At 45.5% G+C, this 20,422-nt stretch overlaps 1 protein-coding gene and 1 long non-coding RNA gene across 9 annotated transcripts in view; one reads left to right on the top strand and one right to left on the bottom strand.

Annotated features, from left to right (window-relative positions):
• Positions 1–20,422, bottom strand: part of LOC125747984 (uncharacterized) — a 300,948-nt gene that overhangs the window by 31,043 nt on the left and 249,483 nt on the right. The window lies entirely within an intron of this gene.
• The window catches only part of arhgef3 (Rho guanine nucleotide exchange factor (GEF) 3), a 53,299-nt gene that overhangs the window by 28,032 nt on the left and 4,845 nt on the right, over positions 1–20,422 (top strand). For 6 of the 8 annotated variants that reach the window (XM_049023671.1, XM_049023670.1, XM_049023669.1 and 3 more), the window contains 6 exons: positions 12,564–12,671; positions 14,340–14,510; positions 16,103–16,165; positions 16,972–17,068; positions 17,164–17,240; positions 19,790–20,047. In XM_049023671.1, coding sequence (XP_048879628.1) covers positions 12,564–12,671; positions 14,340–14,510; positions 16,103–16,165; positions 16,972–17,068; positions 17,164–17,240; positions 19,790–20,047 — 774 coding nt within the window. Of the gene's footprint in view, positions 1–6,888; positions 7,266–11,878; positions 12,107–12,563; positions 12,672–14,339; positions 14,511–16,102; positions 16,166–16,971; positions 17,069–17,163; positions 17,241–19,789; positions 20,048–20,422 lie in introns of those variants that run through there. The other 2 variants (XM_049023672.1, XM_049023675.1) reach the window with 2 other exon arrangements.

Raw genomic sequence — 20,422 nt, 5'->3', positions numbered from 1 at the left:
TATGAGTACACTCTGTGATATGCACACAATGACGGACATGCCTAAGCGCAACGCGGAAATATCCGCAGTCTAGCTAAGAAGATGACACACGCTTGTGTAATTGTGTACGTTCGTCTGTTTGCCGTCACTCTGCTCACGCCGGACTTGTCCTCCTGTAGCTTTTCGTTCCCACGGTCACCTTATCATGTCCCGCCATGCGTCCCACAGGCAGGCGAGCGGCAAGACCGTCTGTCAGTTCACGATCTGGAACGACGCCTGTCCTTTTCCTAGAAGAACTGCTTCTCTTACCCCCCCCCCCCCCCCCCCAAGTGAGGAGCGGTAAAGGAGGGGCTGGCAAATCCCCAGGAGATGTTCAAGTTTTCCGGCTGTTTTGGCTTTTGTGTGCGGTCTGCGTGCCGGACGGGAAGCCAGTGGGACACCTGGCCAAGTCCGACTCCCTACTCAGCTGGGGAGGTGTGAGCTGTAATTGGAGGTTAAGGGTCTTGCTCAAGGACCCAATGGCAAAATCAATCTACTAGACATGGGGTTTGAACCTTCAGATCACAGCCCTAACCTACAGAGCAACACACGGCCCCCCGATAATATCACACCTCCTCCATCTCCATCCAATGAAGATGTGAGGCATCTGTTCATCCCTGCCTACCTCAGACCCCCATTCGGCACTGCCTAATCCAAGCCTCGCTAGTCGAACCCGGAGACCTCCCATAATGCAGCAGGGCTGTGCTGCAGCATTTTTGGCCAGTGGAGTAACCAAAACTGTGGGAAAAGAAACAGATGAGACATTTAAAGGGAGAATTATTCCGACAGCCTGGACATGAGCCATTTCACTGCTTCTATTTAAATCGACAGAATTTACATTTTACTTTCTGGTAAACAATGTTGAGAATTTTTCTTGACGCACGGTGATGTTAAAATGTCCTTCCTTTCTGGTGATTTCGATTAACATTAAACATTTACTGAATTTCCCTTCCCTTTTTATAACTGTTAATATATTTGATAGGATATAAAGTTAATAGAAAACAAATCATTTCTTTTGTCTGTGTTTTGTTATACAGCAACGAATACAACCATATTCCAGCTGCGTTTTGTAGTACTAGGGATGATCTCCACACACCACTATAACAAACATCTGATACGGCGAAGCTTTTCACCACATTGTTGCAAGATCAGTTTAGTATTATTTTGCCGCAGTTATGTTTCCAGGTATGTAGGTCAAAGGTTAGTCAAAGTTTATTTTTTCCTTCGTCTGAAAGGCTTAAAATGTGCTATCCTGTCCAAGTGGGAAGCCTTAAATTAGACCTCAGATAGTATGTTGTAAATAAATTATATAAATAAGTTTGGCCTAGGTCTCATCACTTGGGTAGCATCATGCAGCATTATAAACAAGGTGCTATCATCTTGAAACTGCTCTGGGTTCGAAGTCTTCGCAAAATGGATTATCTCACATGCGTCGCCACCCTTTCGGCAGTGGAGGTTCTGAGGTGGATCTTTTTTTAGGGTTTATCTGAGATTTATGGTTTTTGATGGGGGCGTTGCCACCTTAGAGACGTGCCCCAGCGTGCCGCCCATGCGTGTGAGCGACTGGGCGGGGCCAGGCCGCGGAACGGGCAGCCAGGTGTCCCGCTTGACCCCGGGTCGGGGGGGGGGGCTGTCTGTGCTGCTTTCTTCACGCGCTGGCGGAGGAGTGTAAATTGCATGGTATGGGGGTCTGTGTCAGTCAGTGCCAGGGAGGGGGGGGGGCGTTCCCAGGGATAGCGTGCGAGTGATTCCAGGCTGTCTTGCTCATAATGCCCCCCCCTTCCCCCAGGGAACAACTCACCCTGCTCTGTGTAAACAGTACAGAGCCTGCAGTAGGAGCAGAAGGCAAGGTGGGGGGATGTGTGAGGCTGCGTGCCTGAGCCCAGTCATCAAAGTCATCCAATGAATCCCCTTGCCCGAGCCCCCCGCCCCACAGTCGACCACCCTGGCCAGAGACACAGAGCCTGACATCGCCATCTGAGACTCCTGTGCTCAGTGTGTGACGAGGATTTACGCTCGTTATCTCCCCGTTTGGACCCGCTGGCCGGCGCCGTGTGACCGGTTTCAGATGCTGCTGCTATAAAACCTGCAGTTTAGAGTTTTAAAGGCGGCAGGTGACAGACGCACTTGCCTTTGGATAAACGGGGGCAGAAGACACATCGAATTGGAGAAAAAAATAAGCGGCGTATAGATTGTAGGTGCTTTTGTTCAAAGTTTCTTACATTTTTATGAAAGCCGGTGACTCCCTAGAGCGGTGGGGGGGGGGGGGGGGGGGGGGAGGGACCTTGCTCAGGGGCGGGGCCCGATGGTCATAGCACACTGTTTACTCTGGGGTTGAATTGGCAACCGTCTAATTGCTGGTACAGCATCCTAACATGAACCACGCACTTTACTTGCTATGCTATGACTTGTTCATGTGAAACAATGTTTATTGGATTGTGTGTTTTCAAGGTGGGAGGTAAAGGGACGGTAAAGGTCATCGCCTCCAGTTCTCTTGACCCACATCCATGAACCTGCTCCTGAATAAAGGAAAGCCGGGCTGTTTAATGTCAGGCTTTTATTGCCAAACCTCAAAGAAGAGCTGCATCACTGTTGACCTCCGCCAACCACCCCCCATCCACTTGACCCACCACCCCCCCCCCCCCCCCATCAGTGTCCCCTGATATCCCAACCCTGCGGTTGCGTAGAAAGCCCGTAGACGTCACAGGTGTTTGCCCCATAACAGAAGCCTCAGGCGGTTGTTAATGGTCACTGCTGATACAGGGTTACCGAGAAAGATGGAGGAAGCGTTAATATCAAATACAAAAGGTGAACAAATCAATGAAGGGGACAGACTCTCGATGGACAGCGTACTGCCTGAATGGCTCGAAGCGACGAAGCCTGTTTGAGTGTGTATGTGTTTGTGTGAGAAACATTCACTTTATTCCTGCTTAGACTGAGTCTTAGCCTTGTCCCAAAATGTTATATTATAGCTATTTAGTGTTTAGTGTGTCTATTTGTTGGATGTATTTATCAGGCAGATATTTACTTAAACTGTTACTTTGTAAATAGGTCTGTTTAATAGCTCTAAATTACACACCTGTACCTGTACCTATACCTGTACCTGTACCTGTACCTGTACCTGTACCTGTACCTGAACGGAAGAGTGAATATTACACTGATCCTATCAATTCTTTTTTTTCCCCTGTTTTTTTCTGCCTGAAGTCCCTTGCGCTTATCGGCCTGCTCATTTCTCCTGGAGAGACATAATGCAGATGCTGTACTTAGGGAAGTGAAGCTTTGCAGAGCCGCTTATGTAATGTGCTTGTAGATCTCCAACCGGCAGAGGATGGGCGTGGGAGATGGGAGCACTCAGCAGTTGTCCTCCCGTAAGCTAGTGACCATCGGCTTTTATGCTAAACATCAAAGGGCTCCCTTTGCATTGCCCTCCCCCCTTTTAAAAACATAATACTCGTGTCGTATGGTAAACCTTGTTTTCTCTAAGCTAAAGGTTACTGGTATCTGGTTTCAAGTCCGGTTTTATGGGGCTACCTTGTGGAACTATGATTGGCTAAACAGCTGTGCAAGAGTGTAACCTTTACATATTTATATTTGTAAATTAATGATTAAGGACATAAATGTATGTCTTATTTCCATGCGTCTGGTACATGGTGCAGGATAGTGGTGAGCCTGGAGCCCGTCCCAACAGAGCACGAGACACGGGACACACACTAAGCCAGATTTACAAACACCAGCCCATCTAAACTGGATGCCTTTGACCTTATGGATGGAAACTCAAAACTAATACTGGAAGAAGATGCTAACTTTTAAAATAAATATCCATGTCCTTACAAACTCCACCCCAAGGGGTCATCATGTATGGTGTGTTGAGAGGCACATCTACCAGTAATAGGTTTTAAAGTCAGCTTTTAACTTTAAATAGTTATAGATTATTTATAGATATTTCATTCCTGAAACATGGGACCTAGAGTACATTGCGAGTGAAGATATCAAAACACTTCATTTAATGTAATTTGTGTTCATTGGCATCGCTGTTTCACGAGTTGCGGAACCAGTAACTTGGTGTAATTCCTATGCTTTCAAAGTTCACTTTTCATATCAAGAGCTGAGGTGGCTTTTCCCCACATACACAAAGCACCGATGGCTAAATGGTAATGAGCTCTGTGGTGATTAGCAAATGTAAAGCACTGTGGATCTGTCTCCCACTTGGTCAAACACAGCTAATCATACTATGCATTGGATCAGGGGTCACTTATAAACCATTTATCTAGTGTAGGATTAGCTGCCATCACTACCCAACCAGGTTTTGAAACCATGAGGTCTGCATGTCATTTGGGCCCTTCCGATTTTGATGGACGTAGTTAAGGGAGAATGACAAGCAGAACCAACATTCAATTTGCTCTCCGTAACAGAATGTGATTCTTGCTTGTCAGTCATAAAAGCAGATTGAAATAACTCATGTGTGGATCCTGCATTGCGTGATGTGATCAGTAGCTACAGTGTGTCAGACCCATGAATATTTTATTAACGGCAAAAACAAACATGGCAGGCTGATGTGATTGGATGTCACCTCTCTAAACATGTTTTACTTCATAAAGTGATTCATTTTGTTTGCTTGTCCAGTACAGTTGCGGCTCCTTGGTTGGGTCTCACTTTCTTGGCCTTTGTAACATGCAAGTAATAAGAAAAACATCACTTTGTTCACAAGCTTCTCAGTCAATTGGGTCCCAATTGAAGTACAAATTGTTTCTGCTCTCGGGAATCACATACGGTCCACATAAGCTTGCCAGGTGACACCAGAAAAGGGCAGATTGTACCAGGAAAAACAATCGCATACACTGGCTTGTTAATAGTTACAGATTTAGTTAGTGGCTATACACTTGCGTGCTTGGTAAACAGTCCCACTGATTAGCTGAATTGGCTTCAAGATTGAATCACTCGTTCCTCCGTAGCAAACGAGGTGTTTGCAAACAGTCCCCTACCTTTAAGGGAATGGCTCATCCGAGAGAGAGAAGAGAGAGGGACCTACTCTCACTAATCCCATTCGAAATCCACAAGAACGAGCATTAATTAAAAATGGTCACCCCGGCTTGTACAAAGAGCCCCACCTCCTTTGTGTGAAAATACAGCATATTCGCAATTTAATCCAGACAAAAACATAGTTATTCTGACCTGAACAACATGTTCTACCGTTATGTGTTTACATCACTCAGGACTGTGATCTTTAAACATCTGCCAAGCTCTGCTTCCCTCCTTAAAGACAAACCACTTTCCGTCATCAGATGTAGGCTTCAGAGTTCAAACCAGCTTCTTTCATACAGGAAACAGGATGCGATTGCTGAATCATTGACATGGTTTTTATTTCTAGGTGTTTACGTAGAATTTCCTGCTGCCTCTGCATCTGAAAATATAAGGAGAGTATCTTTATCTCACCACACGTCTGACAGCCCGAAATGCAGTGTTTCAGAAGTGCATGTGGTGGTTCTCATTAATGTTAAGTGAGGGGAAATTTCTGTAGTGTATCCGAATGCCCTCAATCATTTCTCTGAAGGCAGGATATCGGTCAGTCTCCTCTACAGTACTTTGTCACGTATCCCTACATCTAACATTGGTAATTGATCATTCAGAATTTGTTCTCAGTGTATAGTGGATTTGCACTGTTAGTACGCACCATTCATAAGTTCCTCTTAGGTTGGCTCAGACCAAGAGTGGAGAACCACTGAACAAGGAACTTGCTTGCAGCGTTGGGCATTTCAGGTCCAGAAGCTTCAAATCCAGACCAAGATTCTGTTCCTACCGACTCTGTGACTGTTACTTTTTATGCAGAAGTGGTTGGTAGAAACAAAATCTTGGTCTGGATTTGTAGCTTCTGGGCCTGAAATGCCCAGCGCTGCTTGTTTGATGTTTTTTGTTACTGTTTTTGCCTTCGTGCTGTATAAGGAAAATTCCCTAGAATGTTTGATGTATGACATCTTAATAAAAGTGAGAGCCAGTGGTTTTTTTGTTTGTTTTTTGGTTTATTACTGAACCGTAACTGGGCTCGGAGGCGATCTGCTTTCCCCCATCCAACTTCCCCGGCTCTGATAGGAACACAATGGCAGGAACTGCTTTGCCTCCCCGAACAAAGCACGTAAAAAAGTGGGACCGGCTTCCTGCTGGTTGAAATGAGAACCCGGTGCAGACGGAGCTGTGGAACTGTAGCCACTTGCATGTATTTGTATTCGCATTAAGAGGCTTTCAGATCATACCGAATTTCACCCGAAAGTTTATTCCAAGATTTTCCAATCTCTTTGATAGATTATGATGTCCACTACCTTAAATGACACAAATTATTAAAAACAAAGATACTGAATGCAGTCGTAGCATTTCTCCTTGACATTTGACTGCAGTTATTAAACCTATACAGATATTTACTTAAATTAGTTAAGCTACTAGCATTCGCATGATTTGATGTTTACCAGTTGCGCAGACTTCGGTTTTTAGTTTCGTTAATACTCATGTTCTAAATATGTAACCCTGCGTAGAAACGCTTTCATGTGTAAGTTCAACGCAGTAGTCACATTGCAACAAATAAAAGCACTTGAAAAGCATGTAATGATCCACGTTTATTGGTGCCATATGTAGTGGTTATAATAACTGTATTTATATTAATAGTCATCTAAAACGGCATTTACTGTTTGCACTCATCCCTGGACCGTCGCCAAAAAAGCATCATTTCCTCGGTGGTCATATTCCCCTTTTTAGATAAATGTAAACACTTGCGAATTATAAACATTCCTTCACGCTTGGGCTTTTTTTCGTGCCAGGTCGCACACATACATAGATTTCGATATAAATAGATCGCACATGTTTTTTGTTCATTGAACCTGGTAAGCCAATCCTACCGACTCTTGCAGAAGTGAGTCAGGGTTTTTTTTGCGGTTAGTTCTCTGTGCAGTAGCGGAAAATAATTTCTGCCAGTACGCGGCGCAGCAGCCACCTGGGCCGGTGCTTTGTAAACGCTCTGCGGGAGGCGCTGCTTCCAGTTACCCGACCGGCTCTCCGCTCCGTTCCCCGCCCCCGATTGCGCTACTGCATCCTCCGCAGCGCTGGCGGGCACCGTGGCCGGCGGATTCTACGACTATCCCGCTGTAGACGCCGATCCCGCCGGAATGGTAGCCAAGGATTACCCATTTTACCTGCTAGTGAAGAGGGCGAACTGCACCCTGGAAGTGCAGACGGTGGGCAGCGCGTCGGTGAAAGGAGAGGTGAGAGTGCACGCGGAAAACATCACTGGAAACATTGTAACGATTAGTCATGATTATTTTTACTGTGTATCTTGATTGCTTTTAAACGGACTGTAAAAAGGAATTAAAAGCTAATTATGCAGCAACGCATGCCGTTTTAATCAAAATTAGGTTTGTTTCTCTTTTTCCTGCTTACTAGAACATGCAGTCATTAAAAATACTCCCAATTGTTTCGGTAGTCGCAGGGTGAGCGTGACGCTTTTCACGAATATTGAGGAGAAATGTATTTGTTAATCGTGCCCCTTGTATTACAGCATGGAATTGTGCTCTGTTTATTTTATATAAATGTTTAGGCAGAAATACTTACTTACTGTGTTTGCATGGATTATATGGGTTGTTTATGAACAAGGCTGTAATGTTTTCGAACATATAAAATGTAATTACGGTGTAAGAATTATCTGGCTTTGCTGAAACGTGTTAGTTCAGTTATCGCATGTTATATTATTAGGATTTTGCCGATGATGATACCTGGACTTTCAAGAGGTGCCCGGTACAGGTATTATTTGAGGGATTAGCGCAAGGTGGATAAACTATCGCTTTAATAAACTAGTGCAAACAATTGCAAGTCTTACTACATTTGTAATTTGTCAGGATGAGATCACCTGGACAACAGGGCAATGTTGCTATCTGACAGCTGTATATTGGAGGCTCTGAGGAAACCTGGTTTATGTTACTGGACTCCAGGACAGATCAGGATCACAAAAGGGAGCAGATAATGGGAAGGTGATATGGCTGATTCTCAAAAGAAGAAAAGCCACGAGGCATCTTGCAAAGCGTTTGATTATCACTCAATAGGTTTTCGTTACACTCTGCCAGGCTACATGTGTGGTGCTTTAAAATGCATTGCCCAGGGAAACGCGCATGAAAGCCAATTTGAAATGTGGGGCTCGCTGGCAGCAGTACAAGACGCTAGTTTTTACGGCTGCACCATGCATGCAACTTGGGAGCATGAAACCCTGGGAGTCCTTAACCCAGAACCAGGTCACATGGCAAATTGCCCATCTGCCCATGTGGCAAGTTCACTACGGAGTCCCAAAGCAGGAGATGCGGGTTGCCGGTGTGAAGGACTCCGATAGGTTACGTTGTGGAAGCTGTGCCTTTAAGTAGTTAACTTGAACGCGAGCTTGAATTTTTTTTTCGTCGCACGTTGACCTAATTATGATGATGCTGATCATTATGTTTATATTATATCCTTTAAGACGTTCAGGGAAATGCTTTTCCCGAATATCAGCCCTTTTTATATTATCTTCAGTTAAATCCTGGGCTGCTTGTCTCTAAGTTTAATGTTTCAGCCCCCACCCCCTCCAGCAGATGTTGGAGCCACAGGTCTTCTCTCTTTTAAGATCTCACCACTGGGTAAAGTATCTGCTCTGCTATGACAAAGGGGGCAGCGGCGCGCTGAGATCTGAGACTACCTGAAAGCCTCTCATGTGGAGGTGGGAGTTTGGGAACACACGTGGGCACACTTTGGTCGTTAATGTGGGGGGACGTACTGCTCCGCACTCGATGTCCGAGGCGGTCGGCTGGGCGCACAGAGAAAGCCCCGGCTCATTATCCAACACCGGTATCGTGAAGATGGGAGTGACGCACGCATGGAATGTACTAGCTAACATTCCAAAAAACAAGGCTGTCTAAGTGTGTCGCGTTAATGTGACAATCTCAGCCGAAACCTTAGCAGGCTTTGATCTGTATCCAAAGGCGCGTCAGGGAAACAGTCAGATGTTTTATCTGTGGGCATCTCATGCCTTTGAGTTAGCCACAGCAAGGCAGAGACAAACATTTTTCTAAGTTGGCCAGTCGCAAACTGATGCATTCCTGTGCTTTATGTTTAGTCAGATAATATTAATATTTATTTGACTCGTGTTGGTATCCTAGGCAACTTGAAGGTTTTCGGAAATCACAAGCCAGACGCATGAAACATACTGGCACTGTAAATTCTGAATGTCAACAACGAATAAGGGTCAGAATGAAGATTTAAGGCTTCTAAAAATAACGTATCAGAGTCTGCTGTAGGAGCGATGTGGTTCATCGCCGATGCGGACTTGTGCTTTAGCACTAGATGCATTTCCTGTCTTGAGCTCGTCTCTTTCACTTGATCAGTTGCTGTCTTTTAAAAACCACACTCCAAGACACATCCTTGTCCTTTTAATTGTCAGTTTCTGGTTTCCTGCTACATGTGTTGTCTTCTCTTTGTACTGTCTGTATCTTTGTACTTAACTTTCTTACAACAAAGGAAATAAAATTCCTCTCGCTATCTATCCATCCATCTATCAGTCCGTCCGTCTGTCTGTTTGTCATGGTTGAAGGTAAAAAGATCATCTCTTTCTGGGGTATCTAAAATAGCAAGACACTTTGTGTTTACATTCCACACAGTGTTAAAATAATCTTAAAATGGCGGCTGAACATAACCCTACTTATAATGAGAAGAAAAGCAAGACTTCAAAGTGATGCAATGGTGACGGATCTGAACCGTCTTTCGGTCAGACCTCCGCATCTCCTCCGTCTCCAGGCAACTGGGTATAAGAATAACACAAGACACCCCCCCCCACAAAAAGCAAATAAACAACGTGTCAAGTATTTGTACATCCAAAAAAGTAGAAATCTGTATTACATTGACTGGTTTCTGAATACATCAGAGGTTCAGATGCTTTTTTGCCCCCTATGGCTTCTCATGTTGGCTGACACTGTTTCCTTGCATGTTGCATATTCCTTGATAAATATCATATTTGGAGTCTGTATTTGTGTATGTATATTTGAAACATTGCAATCTCCATTCGAGTGCCTTTGAGGTTTTCCTTCACCTTTATATTACATCACAGCCAGCTATCGGGAAGGACCCCCGCATGTTCATGTGTGAACAAGTTCACCACGCAGAGTAATTTTTGGCTTTAAAATTGGAAACTGAAGTCACTGTCTTGTCAGCGAGGGGAAGCGGCAACCAGCTGTTTGTGTCTTTCGGTCTCGATTTCCTCTGAAGATCAGTCGGGCACCTGCCGGAGTATCTGCTTGATTCAGGAAACCGCTCAGGTGTCTGTACTGCTAACGGAAACATTAACGAATCTTAAATCTGTCAGCACCACAAAGGCCAGTGGGATCAACAGGTTGGATACAAGCATCAGAAAATGTAGTCTGTGAACCAAAGCACTATGGCAATTCTCACAGTGAAGTTACTCACTAAGAACATTTTAAAAAAATGGGCCTGTTGGCTAAATCTTCCCCTGGCTATGACCTCTGATGATCTTAGCATTAGCCAGGGCCATCAACTCATTTGCACAAAACTGCTCTCAAGAGTCAAACGAGTAAATACTTTTGGTTGGCCTTAATTCTTTTAATATGGAATCCTTCACTGCTACAGTCCATCAGTACTGCATGGGTTTTCACCCAGCCAGCATCCCTCTGGATTATTTTAGCCCCCACACAATCCACTCAGGCACTCGGTTCCCTTGTTCTCACTCCCACTAAATGTCTGCATGGTTCCGTATCTCCTGACACTCAACAAACATAAAATTTGCATGATTGATTAATTACCGCTGTAGTCACCCAGCAAAAGTCCTTACATTGATTAAATGAGTATCTTCTGTCATTTATATGTTGTGTCACGAATGCCAATCCATCAGGGACTCATCAGGTGTAACCTTCATGCTATCATTGCTTATCATCTTACATTGTTTAGAACGTTTAAGCAAATATGGCCACTAATAGGTTTTCCAACGTGAGATAGCTGGGCTTTCTTAGCCCCTTTTCATGTTATGGAGAGCCAGGATGGGTGTGGGGGGGGTACCAGTCATGGTTTTCGACATTTAAGACCGAGGCATCTGTAGGAAAAGCTCTCGGCACATTCCCTCGCCCACCAGAAACTGATTGACTGCTGCCTCAGCCTGAATAGTCCTGCATTTCTAATGTCATGGAGTGGAAACACAAGCTGGTCCAAGGATGACTCTTATTTTAGGATTGCTCTGTTTATATAAAGGACACATCAGGATCAGCAGAATGTGTGAGGCGCAAGACTCACCAGTTATATCTTGTTAGACGAGTGGAAAATCGTTTGCTCGTGTCCATGATGTTGCACTATTCCATTACATTGATGATGTAACTAACTGGCACGTTTATTTGGGTTACTGTTGTGTTCTGTTTTAGCTAGGGCTACATCCGTGATTTTAATATGGGATTTCTGTGGGATACACGAGCACTAATATTATTAATATGACTGGGCCTGGTATCTGGTTCTGCAACTTAAATAATGGAGAAAGATAAGGACAACAGTGTGGTTTTGTTTTCGCTGCTACGTGGGGTTTAATTTGCTACCAGTTGTAGTGTTTATAGAAGTTTTGTACTTGATGTGCAATTGCAGACCGCCACTTCATCTCTGTGTTTACTGCATGATACCAAGTTGTGGCGGACAGCAACCATAATTAGCAACGGTCATATTTAGCGCGTTCATTTTCCGTTCTTTCCTTTTAGACTATTCTTAAAGCTGTGACCCATTTCGATCATTTAATATTCCAGATGGGCGGCACGCTGACCATGTGGACTGTTACCTCACACCTTTGGGCTGGGAGTTCAAATGCAATGCGCTGCGTGTTGGATGGTTTACGCGTTCCTCTAGTGGAGCGTGAGTTGTGTTCTGTAGTCTAAAGAGAGGTAGACGGGCGTCTCTAAATTTTCCCTAGTGTAGTGTGCGACTGACCGGGATCAGCAGTTAGAAGATGGGTGGATGGAACATATCAGATGCAGGAACTGCAGGATTTTGTGTTTGGTGCGCGTCTCTCAGGACGTCAGTGGCCAGATTTTTCATGAACCGAGTGAGTAGAGGATACAGGTCCTGAAATTCTGAATACTTGCCTTAATACAACAGTCATCTTTAACCCGCCGTACTATAGATTTTGTGAGTTGGGATGAACTGCAGACATCGATGCCATTAGCTTAGCAGAACCTACACACAGATCATGTCACTCATGCATACTTTGAGCTGGAACAACAGCTTTTGACTTCTTTGTTTAGTACAAGGTTCCAGAATCGTCTCATCTATCTCCTTGAGGTCATGGGGGGAGGGGCGGGGTACATTTGACGTCCTTTTCTGCTCTGGAATGGTAGAAGACCCGTTGGTCCTCCTGTAAGTTTTTCTGCTTTGAAGCACTGCTGGCTTGCTGCCCGGGTGTAAATGACAGGCTAGCCAGGACTGTACTGTAGTAGCATCGGTTGTGGCTATTTAAGACATTGCTCATTAATACTGTTTGGTTGCCCTTCTGTCTGCTGCAGGAGCCCAGTAACAAGCGGACCAAACCCCTGTCACGGGTCACATCACTGGCCAACCTCATCCCCCCGGTTAAGTCGGCTCCACTGAAGCGGATTGGACAGACCATCCAGGTACTTTTTTTTTCCCCGACCGCAGAAGATCATTGTTAGGGCTGCATGATATCACATTGCGATGTAATCACAATTGTATGTCGGGTACGCAATAATCACCAGGGCTTTAGATGACGGGTAAAACGTTTGTCTGTACGCTGGCTTTTCGAAACTGTATGGAGGGTTAGTCGCGCCCACAATCCGGTAAGCAGAACGGTAGTGTGCTTAAAATATTAACGAGAGGCGTGTTATGACGCCCAAAAGTCAGTGATCTGTATAAATTCGGCATATCCCTGCGTCTGTTAAGCGTGGTTAACGGAGCACGCCGCGTGCTACTGTTTTGGTAAATCATGGATGCAATAAGCACTGAAGTGGAGGTGAAGAAAGGGACAGGTCAGCATCCGCAACATGGTTTAAAAGGGGAGATATTGTGGTTAAACAAGGTGGAAAAAATGATGTTGGTGTGGCGGTACTTTTTGTATTTTAAAGTATGTCAAGTTTATTAAACATAAAGATACTACAGATTTATTCGGATTACAAATTTTTAGGTGTCGCAATACGCCTCTCATTAATATTTTAGGCGCCACTACTGATCTGTTTATGATACTGTGGCATAAGTAATTATCTGTACAGCACTGAAAAACAAATGTTTCGCCCGTTATCTAAAGCCCTCGTGATTATTACTCGTGCACCATTATGAGGTGATCCTGTGCATATTATAGAAAACCCATCAACGTTTAGCATCTTCTGAAGAATAAGCACTGTTAATATATCACATGCTATATGACAGGCATGGCTGATTTTTTTGACTATCAGGGGTTGTCCAATGGCTTAACGGTTGATGGAAGCAGATTGTGAATTGGCTTGATGCAACGTACTTGATTCCTGGTTTTACATGGTGATTGCGTAGCTGTTCCATGGGGTCCAAATCTAAAACGAACAAAGAGAAGAAAATGTTCCTCTTTCCTGACTGGCCAGATATTCATTAACATGGAGATGGAACACCACCTTATGAAATCTGCTTGACACACATTATACTTTTTTTTTTTTTTTTTTTTATGAGGATCGTAATCATGGTTTAAAGCCCTTGCACATTCGTGCAATTTGTCAAGCAGTTAGCAGGTTACCATAGGCTGTGTTAAGGGCATGAAACTCGTCACCATTTAGGCAGTAAATCTAGCTCTGTGACACCGAAGAAAACCTATGGCCGACTTGAGTCGGTACTCAGCTGCTGTCGTGGCATGCTGTGAGAATTTGCACAGCGTCTGATGGTCGTGAGAAACTGTTTGCCGAGGAGAGTCAGACTGAAGCACCATCCCTTCGAGGAGACCAGACTACCTTGGTAGATGCACATGTTGTGCTGTCATCCCTCTGATTAGTCCATGACTAAAAGTCTGCGTCTCCATGTGTAATCCCTCTTTCTCCCAGTGCATGCTGGTGTTTCATCTGTCCTGATTTTTTTTAATCATCTGTGGTCAGTGCTGGTCAACAGACCGGCAAATTTCTACAGTGTGTCCTCTCTGCTTTCTTCCCATTGGCTTCCCCCGTCCGGTTCCAGATGTATATGTGCAGTCTGACTCTTCCTTTTCAAACCACCCACTCCTCCTTCATGCAGATGTCCCCCCCCCCCCCCCAGCTGTACTCCCTGATACTGAAACTCTCTCACCCCCCCCACCCCCACCCCACTAGCGCTCCATCAGCTTCCGCGGAGACAGCCGCCCTGAGATCATGGCCCCATGGCCGCGGGGTCGGCACGGGGCCCCCGCCGTCACAAAGCGCCGGGACAGCAAGCTGTGGAGCGAGACATTCGATGTGCGAGTGGACCAGATGCTCTCCTCCAAGGAGATCAAGCGACAGGAGGTAAGATCAAGAAGAAATCACTGTTTCCTCTCAGCTGTACAGTGCCGTTTCACACTGCAGTCATGCTGTGCTTAAGGATGTGGATTTATAACCCTGAGGTCACTGACTCAAGTCAGTCCCATTTCAGTTCTGTTTATTTATTTTAGCACCTTTCCCAAAGTACAACACAACAAATCAAAGAATGGTACTTGCTGACACACCACGGATTGGTATGAAAGGTGACGGTAGCATAAATGAACAATGATCAGATCAAGAACCAGAACAAAATGGAGGAGCGAAAACAACATTCCCTAGTCTGATGGAGGGGGAAAAAACTGGCTACTCCCTCCCCTAAGACAGAGTTTTTGTTACGTATTCTGCCTGTGGGCCGTCGTACTGTCTATAGGTTAGTTCTCTTCAGACATCTGCAGGCCAGTCATTGGTCCTCTACTGAACATCGGCTCTACCTGTGGCCTACTCCATCTATGGCATGAACTCGGTTGGTCTTAAAGGTTCTACCGTCGGATCCCTAGAGCAGGATACTTCACTTGACGTGTGACCTGCATGCCAGCTAAAGGTCTAGCCGGATTTATTTGAAGGCAAGAGGGAATAATTCCAGATGCTTAATGACATTCTCTGTAGTGCTCAAAGGTATAAATATAGCAACACTTGGTGAGGCCATTCCCCGTCATGGATACATGACTCAAATAAAATAAAACACGAGAGAGATCGAGGTGTAGGGGCCAGAGTATCACTGGGGCTAAACCAAAGGCTAAGGTAGTGTCACAAGAAATGTTACAGTAAAACATATGCCGACTGTGCGGTTTGAGTTTCGACTTACTGAGAGAACAGGCTTAGGAAGCGGAGAAAAGGTTTTAGACACATTAAAGTCTGTTATGTCAACAAAGACATACAAATGATTCCGCGGCCCCAAGCTGGAATGAAGAGGATTAGTGTGGGGCGCTGTGCTGCGGAAAATCAGCGTGGCCTGTTTGGAAATATCCTTGCTGCTGCTTCCTCGGGTTTCCTCTCTGGGCTCAGACTTCAAAGTGTGGGGGAGGGGGTGGCCTGATGAGGAAAATGGGTTTCGTGGGGGTCAAGGGCCCCTCTCTCTCTTTCCTGCATCTGCCACAGCCTGTTTCGATGTCTCAACATTTCGGTTACTTTTGCTAGGACGTTCTTCTGCATCAAGACTTAACAGGGAATTTTAACACTTATCGTCCAACTATGATGGTAATATTAGTTATTCTCGATTACATTTATTTTGATTTAGCAGATGCTTTTGTCTAAAGCAACGTCCAGGTGAATCACATGGCACATTAACGCCATACATGCTGTCATGGAGTTGACTAGGCATTATGGCAGCCAGCTTGCGATTTGCTTGGTTATAAGATCTGTTCTAAAGTCATTACAGGTCTAGCATTGAATTTTCTCATTCTACATGTAAGAAGTAGGTAAGTTGCAAGTTCGTCATTCAAGAGAAAGTCAAGCAGGACTCTTGTATGATTGTAGGGTAGAGGTTAATACCAAAAGAGATGATTACTTCTGGTTAGGACCGATAAGCTGAAACACAGACATTGCCCTAACCCTCACTGCCCATGTCCCTTCCACAGACCATCTTCGAGCTTTCCCAGGGTGAACAAGACCTAATCGAGGATCTGAAGCTAGCGAAGAAGGTGAGATCTGTTCTTCAAATTAGTATCACTTTCCGCCGTTTCACGGAACATCAAGGGAAGCTGAGTTATCCCACCCAAGAGGGTAATGGCTCTCATCTTGCTCTGATGGAATCGCACACAAGAGGGGGAAGAGGAGGGGTTCAGTGGGGGTGGGATGGCAGTAAGGGTCTTCGTAACAGAATATGCTTGCTTCAGAGAGCTCCTCAAGCTTTTATATGACCCTAGATGTCTCCCTGGCCCTCTCACTGGCCATCTCACTTGGCTAGCATTGGGTAGAAACCAATAAATATGTCCTTTGTTTATCTGCGCCGTTCACTCCTGAGTGAAGATACCTACATCATCTGTGGACAGTGTTTGAGTTAGTTGGCTGCCTTTTTTAGCTTTAATGGGCGAGGTTAACGTTGGCCAGAACGAGATGGATGCGATCTGCTTTAACCTTGCGTTTTCTATATAAACAGCCTGTGCTGGCTCACAGATGAAGTCCAGTTAAACATGATAGAGGATTGAGGTTGTCCGTGTTGCACAGTCAAGTGTGTTTTAATAATTTTTATAGCTGCTGAATCGGCTAATTCCAGCCCCATCACCATGGAACCTAAAATGACAAATATTCCCTGACTTCTTTCCCCTCATAAAAATTCCACGAATACAATGTTCTCTGAAACATTCCAGCAGGGAGCCCATTACCCAGATTTCAATGTAATTTCGTTAAAAGCCTTATGGGTAGAGCTGAATGTACGGACATGAGCCCCTCATCAATGCATAGTGGTTTTGTACCTAGTGTGTTTTTTTTTAACTCCTCCTCGTAGGCCTACCATGACCCCATGCTTAAGCTCTCCATCATGACTGAGCAGGAGCTCAACCAGATCTTCGGCACGCTGGACTCACTGATCCCACTGCATGAAGGTAACTGTTCGAAATGAGCCCGTGGATGTGATCCTCGCTCTGCATGGTCATGGTGCCGAGTAGCTCTGACGGCCGTACCCCCTGTCCCTCCTCAGACCTCCTCAGTCGGCTAAGGGAGGCCAGAAAACCAGACGGGTCCACGGAGCATGTGGGACAGATCCTGGTCAATTGGGTAAGACCAACTCATCCTCTTGTTTGACGTAAGAAGCCCTTAAATGTGGCTCTCCTGGGTCACCTAGCAATACTCACTAGTGGACTTGAATCTTAATGTGTCACCTTATACAAGTTGCTGAGCTCCTTGCTCAGGGTCTAATCCTATGAACCTGGGTGTGGAGGTGTGGGATTCTGTTGACTTGGTATGGGAGACAACATGGCATCTTTGAAGGAACCACACCCCCTGCCCCCGCGTTAGGGTAGTGTGGATTTCTGGAAAGTCTAAAGTTAGCATTAAAAGGAATGTGGTGGACAGATAGTAGGTCATGTATGACTGGTTGCCACCAGAGTGGGGGGGGCGTCCAACTTGCTAATCAGTCCTGACAGGTGGGTCGAATGTCTTGTGTGGATCAGGGGCCTCAATTTTCCTGTCATGCTCCCGCGCTCCGCATGTTTTCAGGGTGTCTGGGGCGCGTGGGAGGCGACTCGCTAAGCTCTGCCAGCCCTCCTGACCAGCCTCCTGCTCCTTCGGATGTGCTGAAGGAAAAGGCTTCCCCCTTTTTGCTTTGTTTTGTTTATTTTAGCCTTCTTGTGAGTGATTAATGCCAGAATCCCGTAAATGCATTATGGGAGTAAAGTCAAGAAGCGTGTTTAGCACTGAAAGCTTTTTCTGTTTTCGAATGTTTTGGTTGGCAGCGAGCACATAAACAGTCTGCTTGGCTAGCAGCACACTTTAGCGCAGGTAGTAAGAAGTCTTAAAACGTCTATCCTTTATTTCTCAAAATGAACTTTCTTAATGGGGGGGAAAAATTAACACTGTTGCAATTTGAATTAGTAAAAAAAAAAATCGCATTTTCATGCAGAAAGGGTAGTTTTTATTATTGGAGAAAAATATCATTTTCATTTGCTGGGTTTTGCTGTTCATCCTTGGAATCTCTCCTCGTTCATATCCATGAACATAGTTGAGGTTGGGATCTCAGGTTGGGATCTCTTTAATCAGCAGTGGGACATTTTTAGCAGAGATCAGTGAAGTCTAGTGATGACTTAGTTTTGAAAAGTGTTCTGGAGAAACATGTGGAGGAAGCAGATGGAAGCTGAAGGTGCTGTTTGCAGGCGGAGGCCAGAACAAACCCGAAGCCACTGGAGATGATTCATAGGCTTGAAAGCTGTGAATAGATCCAAGTTCCCCACAACAATTCTGAATCCTGGCTCCCCAGTCCCCAAAGAGGGACATCCATGATTTTGGGAAAGCTGTGTTTCATCTTGCTGGACTCTGGTTGTCTTACAAAGGGAGGGCTACCATGCTTGCTCTTTGCACAGCTGTTCTGCAGTGGCTGCACTGGACAGCCAAATAACAAACACTCCCTCGGTGTTGAGGTTCTCGCGTGATTTATCAATTGGCGAATCAAAGAGTAGGGTAGCTGACCTGGGGCGTGTATCACAAAGCCAGATTTCTTGTTTAGCAGGATAATTGTAGCTTACATTTAGCCCAGACTAGCTTAAATCCGACAAGTTATCTGGTTAAACAAGAAATCCTACTTTGTGGTACAGGTTGCTGGGAAGGCTGAACCTGGGATAAGATTAGCTGGGGTTGCATAGGTGTAAACAGGAGGCGTTTTCCAAGTAAGTCCACAATGAAGTTTAAAGCAGAGGACTGTGCAGGAACCCGGAATTCCTGGAAATCTTATCTTGGAATAAACAAGCGTCCACAGATTCTGTATTATCAGTGTGAAGCACAAGCACTTAGGATGGCAAAGGAGACAGTTATGTGGAATGTTTGGTCTTCTATCTGCCTTCGAATCCACAATACATGAGGAAGATGGATGATGACAATGTTCTTTTGCGGAACCCCCTCCCCCCACCTTTGCTTCTGTTCTCCCTGAGCAATAAATTCATGATCTGCCTGCTGTGGACCTTAAAGGCTAGGACTAACAGTTCGTCTTCTCCATTATTAATAGCTCCAGTATAGATAATAATTAGAAATTATAATCAAAAGCAATGCGGGTGCCTTAAGGCAGATGAAACCTGTCCCTTCTTTCTCCCACGATTTGAGCTTTTTGAAAGCAGATGTTTGAACATTGGGATGGTCACACGAACTTCTTCCCCTGTCGTACTACCCCACTGCAGTGTCTAGACGCGTCTAGTTCCACTGATGTATTTCATATGCTGACTCGGAGCAACCTCCCCCTTCTCTCCACCCATTGCACTGCAGATACTTATATGGTTGATGCTGCCTGTCGCCAAGGCAGAGGCAGCCACAGTGCAGAGGGTATTCTCTGTGTCAGCCTTTATGAACCAAGTACAATAACCTGAAGTGGCACGCACAGAAGAAAGCAGCTGTCGCTCGGGTTTTGATCTAAAGCTGTCGATCTATCTGCTCCCCCCCCCAAGGCTCAAATAGTTTAACCTACCTGAAGTTCTGAAGTTCCCAGTAAGCAGCTGTCAAATATACTCAGGCTGGAGTTTTGAGTCATGAAGTCTGTCTTGTTAAGTTAAATCCCCCCGAGCTCCATTCTTGAAATCACTACTTACTAAGCCACTTCTCCTCTTTTCCTTCCTCCGTCCCAGCTGCCCTGCCTGGATTCATACAACAGCTACTGCAGCAATCAGGTGGCAGCCAAGGCGCTGCTGGACCACAAGAAGCAAGATCGCCGGGTCCACGACTTCCTGCAGCGCTGCCTGGAGTCGCCCTTCAGCCGCAAGCTGGACCTCTGGAACTTCCTGGACATCCCGCGCAGCAGGCTGGTCAAGTACCCATTGCTACTGCGTGAGATAGTCAAGCATACGCCCAACGATCACCCCGACCACCAGCTGCTGGATGAGGCGGTAAGTGGCCCTGGGAAAGCCAGAGCGGCAGGCAGGGTTAGCAGTTCAGTCCACGGACCTCTGGCATGTGCAAGCTGCTCGATTGAATCTTCCGTTTGTTAAAAATGGATGTGAAAATTCAGGACATGGAGCCATGCTGGCATTTTGCCGGCGGATGCGGTAGTATTCAGCTGTGAGCAGAGGCCTCAAAGGGAGGTTCTACAGGCTACGTCCAAGTGTGGTTGGGCTGAAATGGCCACGTTTGGGACAGGCCATAGCCCTGCCCTCGCATCAGCTTCCAGGACTGATATCTCTCTGAAATCAGTCTGATTATGGTAGTTTGAGGTTTCCACAGGGACCGTAGGAGCCTACATCACCAAAACACCAGAAAACACC

The sequence above is a fragment of the Brienomyrus brachyistius genome, chromosome 8 (genome assembly GCF_023856365.1).
Source record: "Brienomyrus brachyistius isolate T26 chromosome 8, BBRACH_0.4, whole genome shotgun sequence".
Taxonomy (NCBI): Eukaryota; Metazoa; Chordata; class Actinopteri; order Osteoglossiformes; family Mormyridae; genus Brienomyrus; species Brienomyrus brachyistius.
This window is presented reverse-complemented; position numbering and strand designations above follow the sequence as displayed.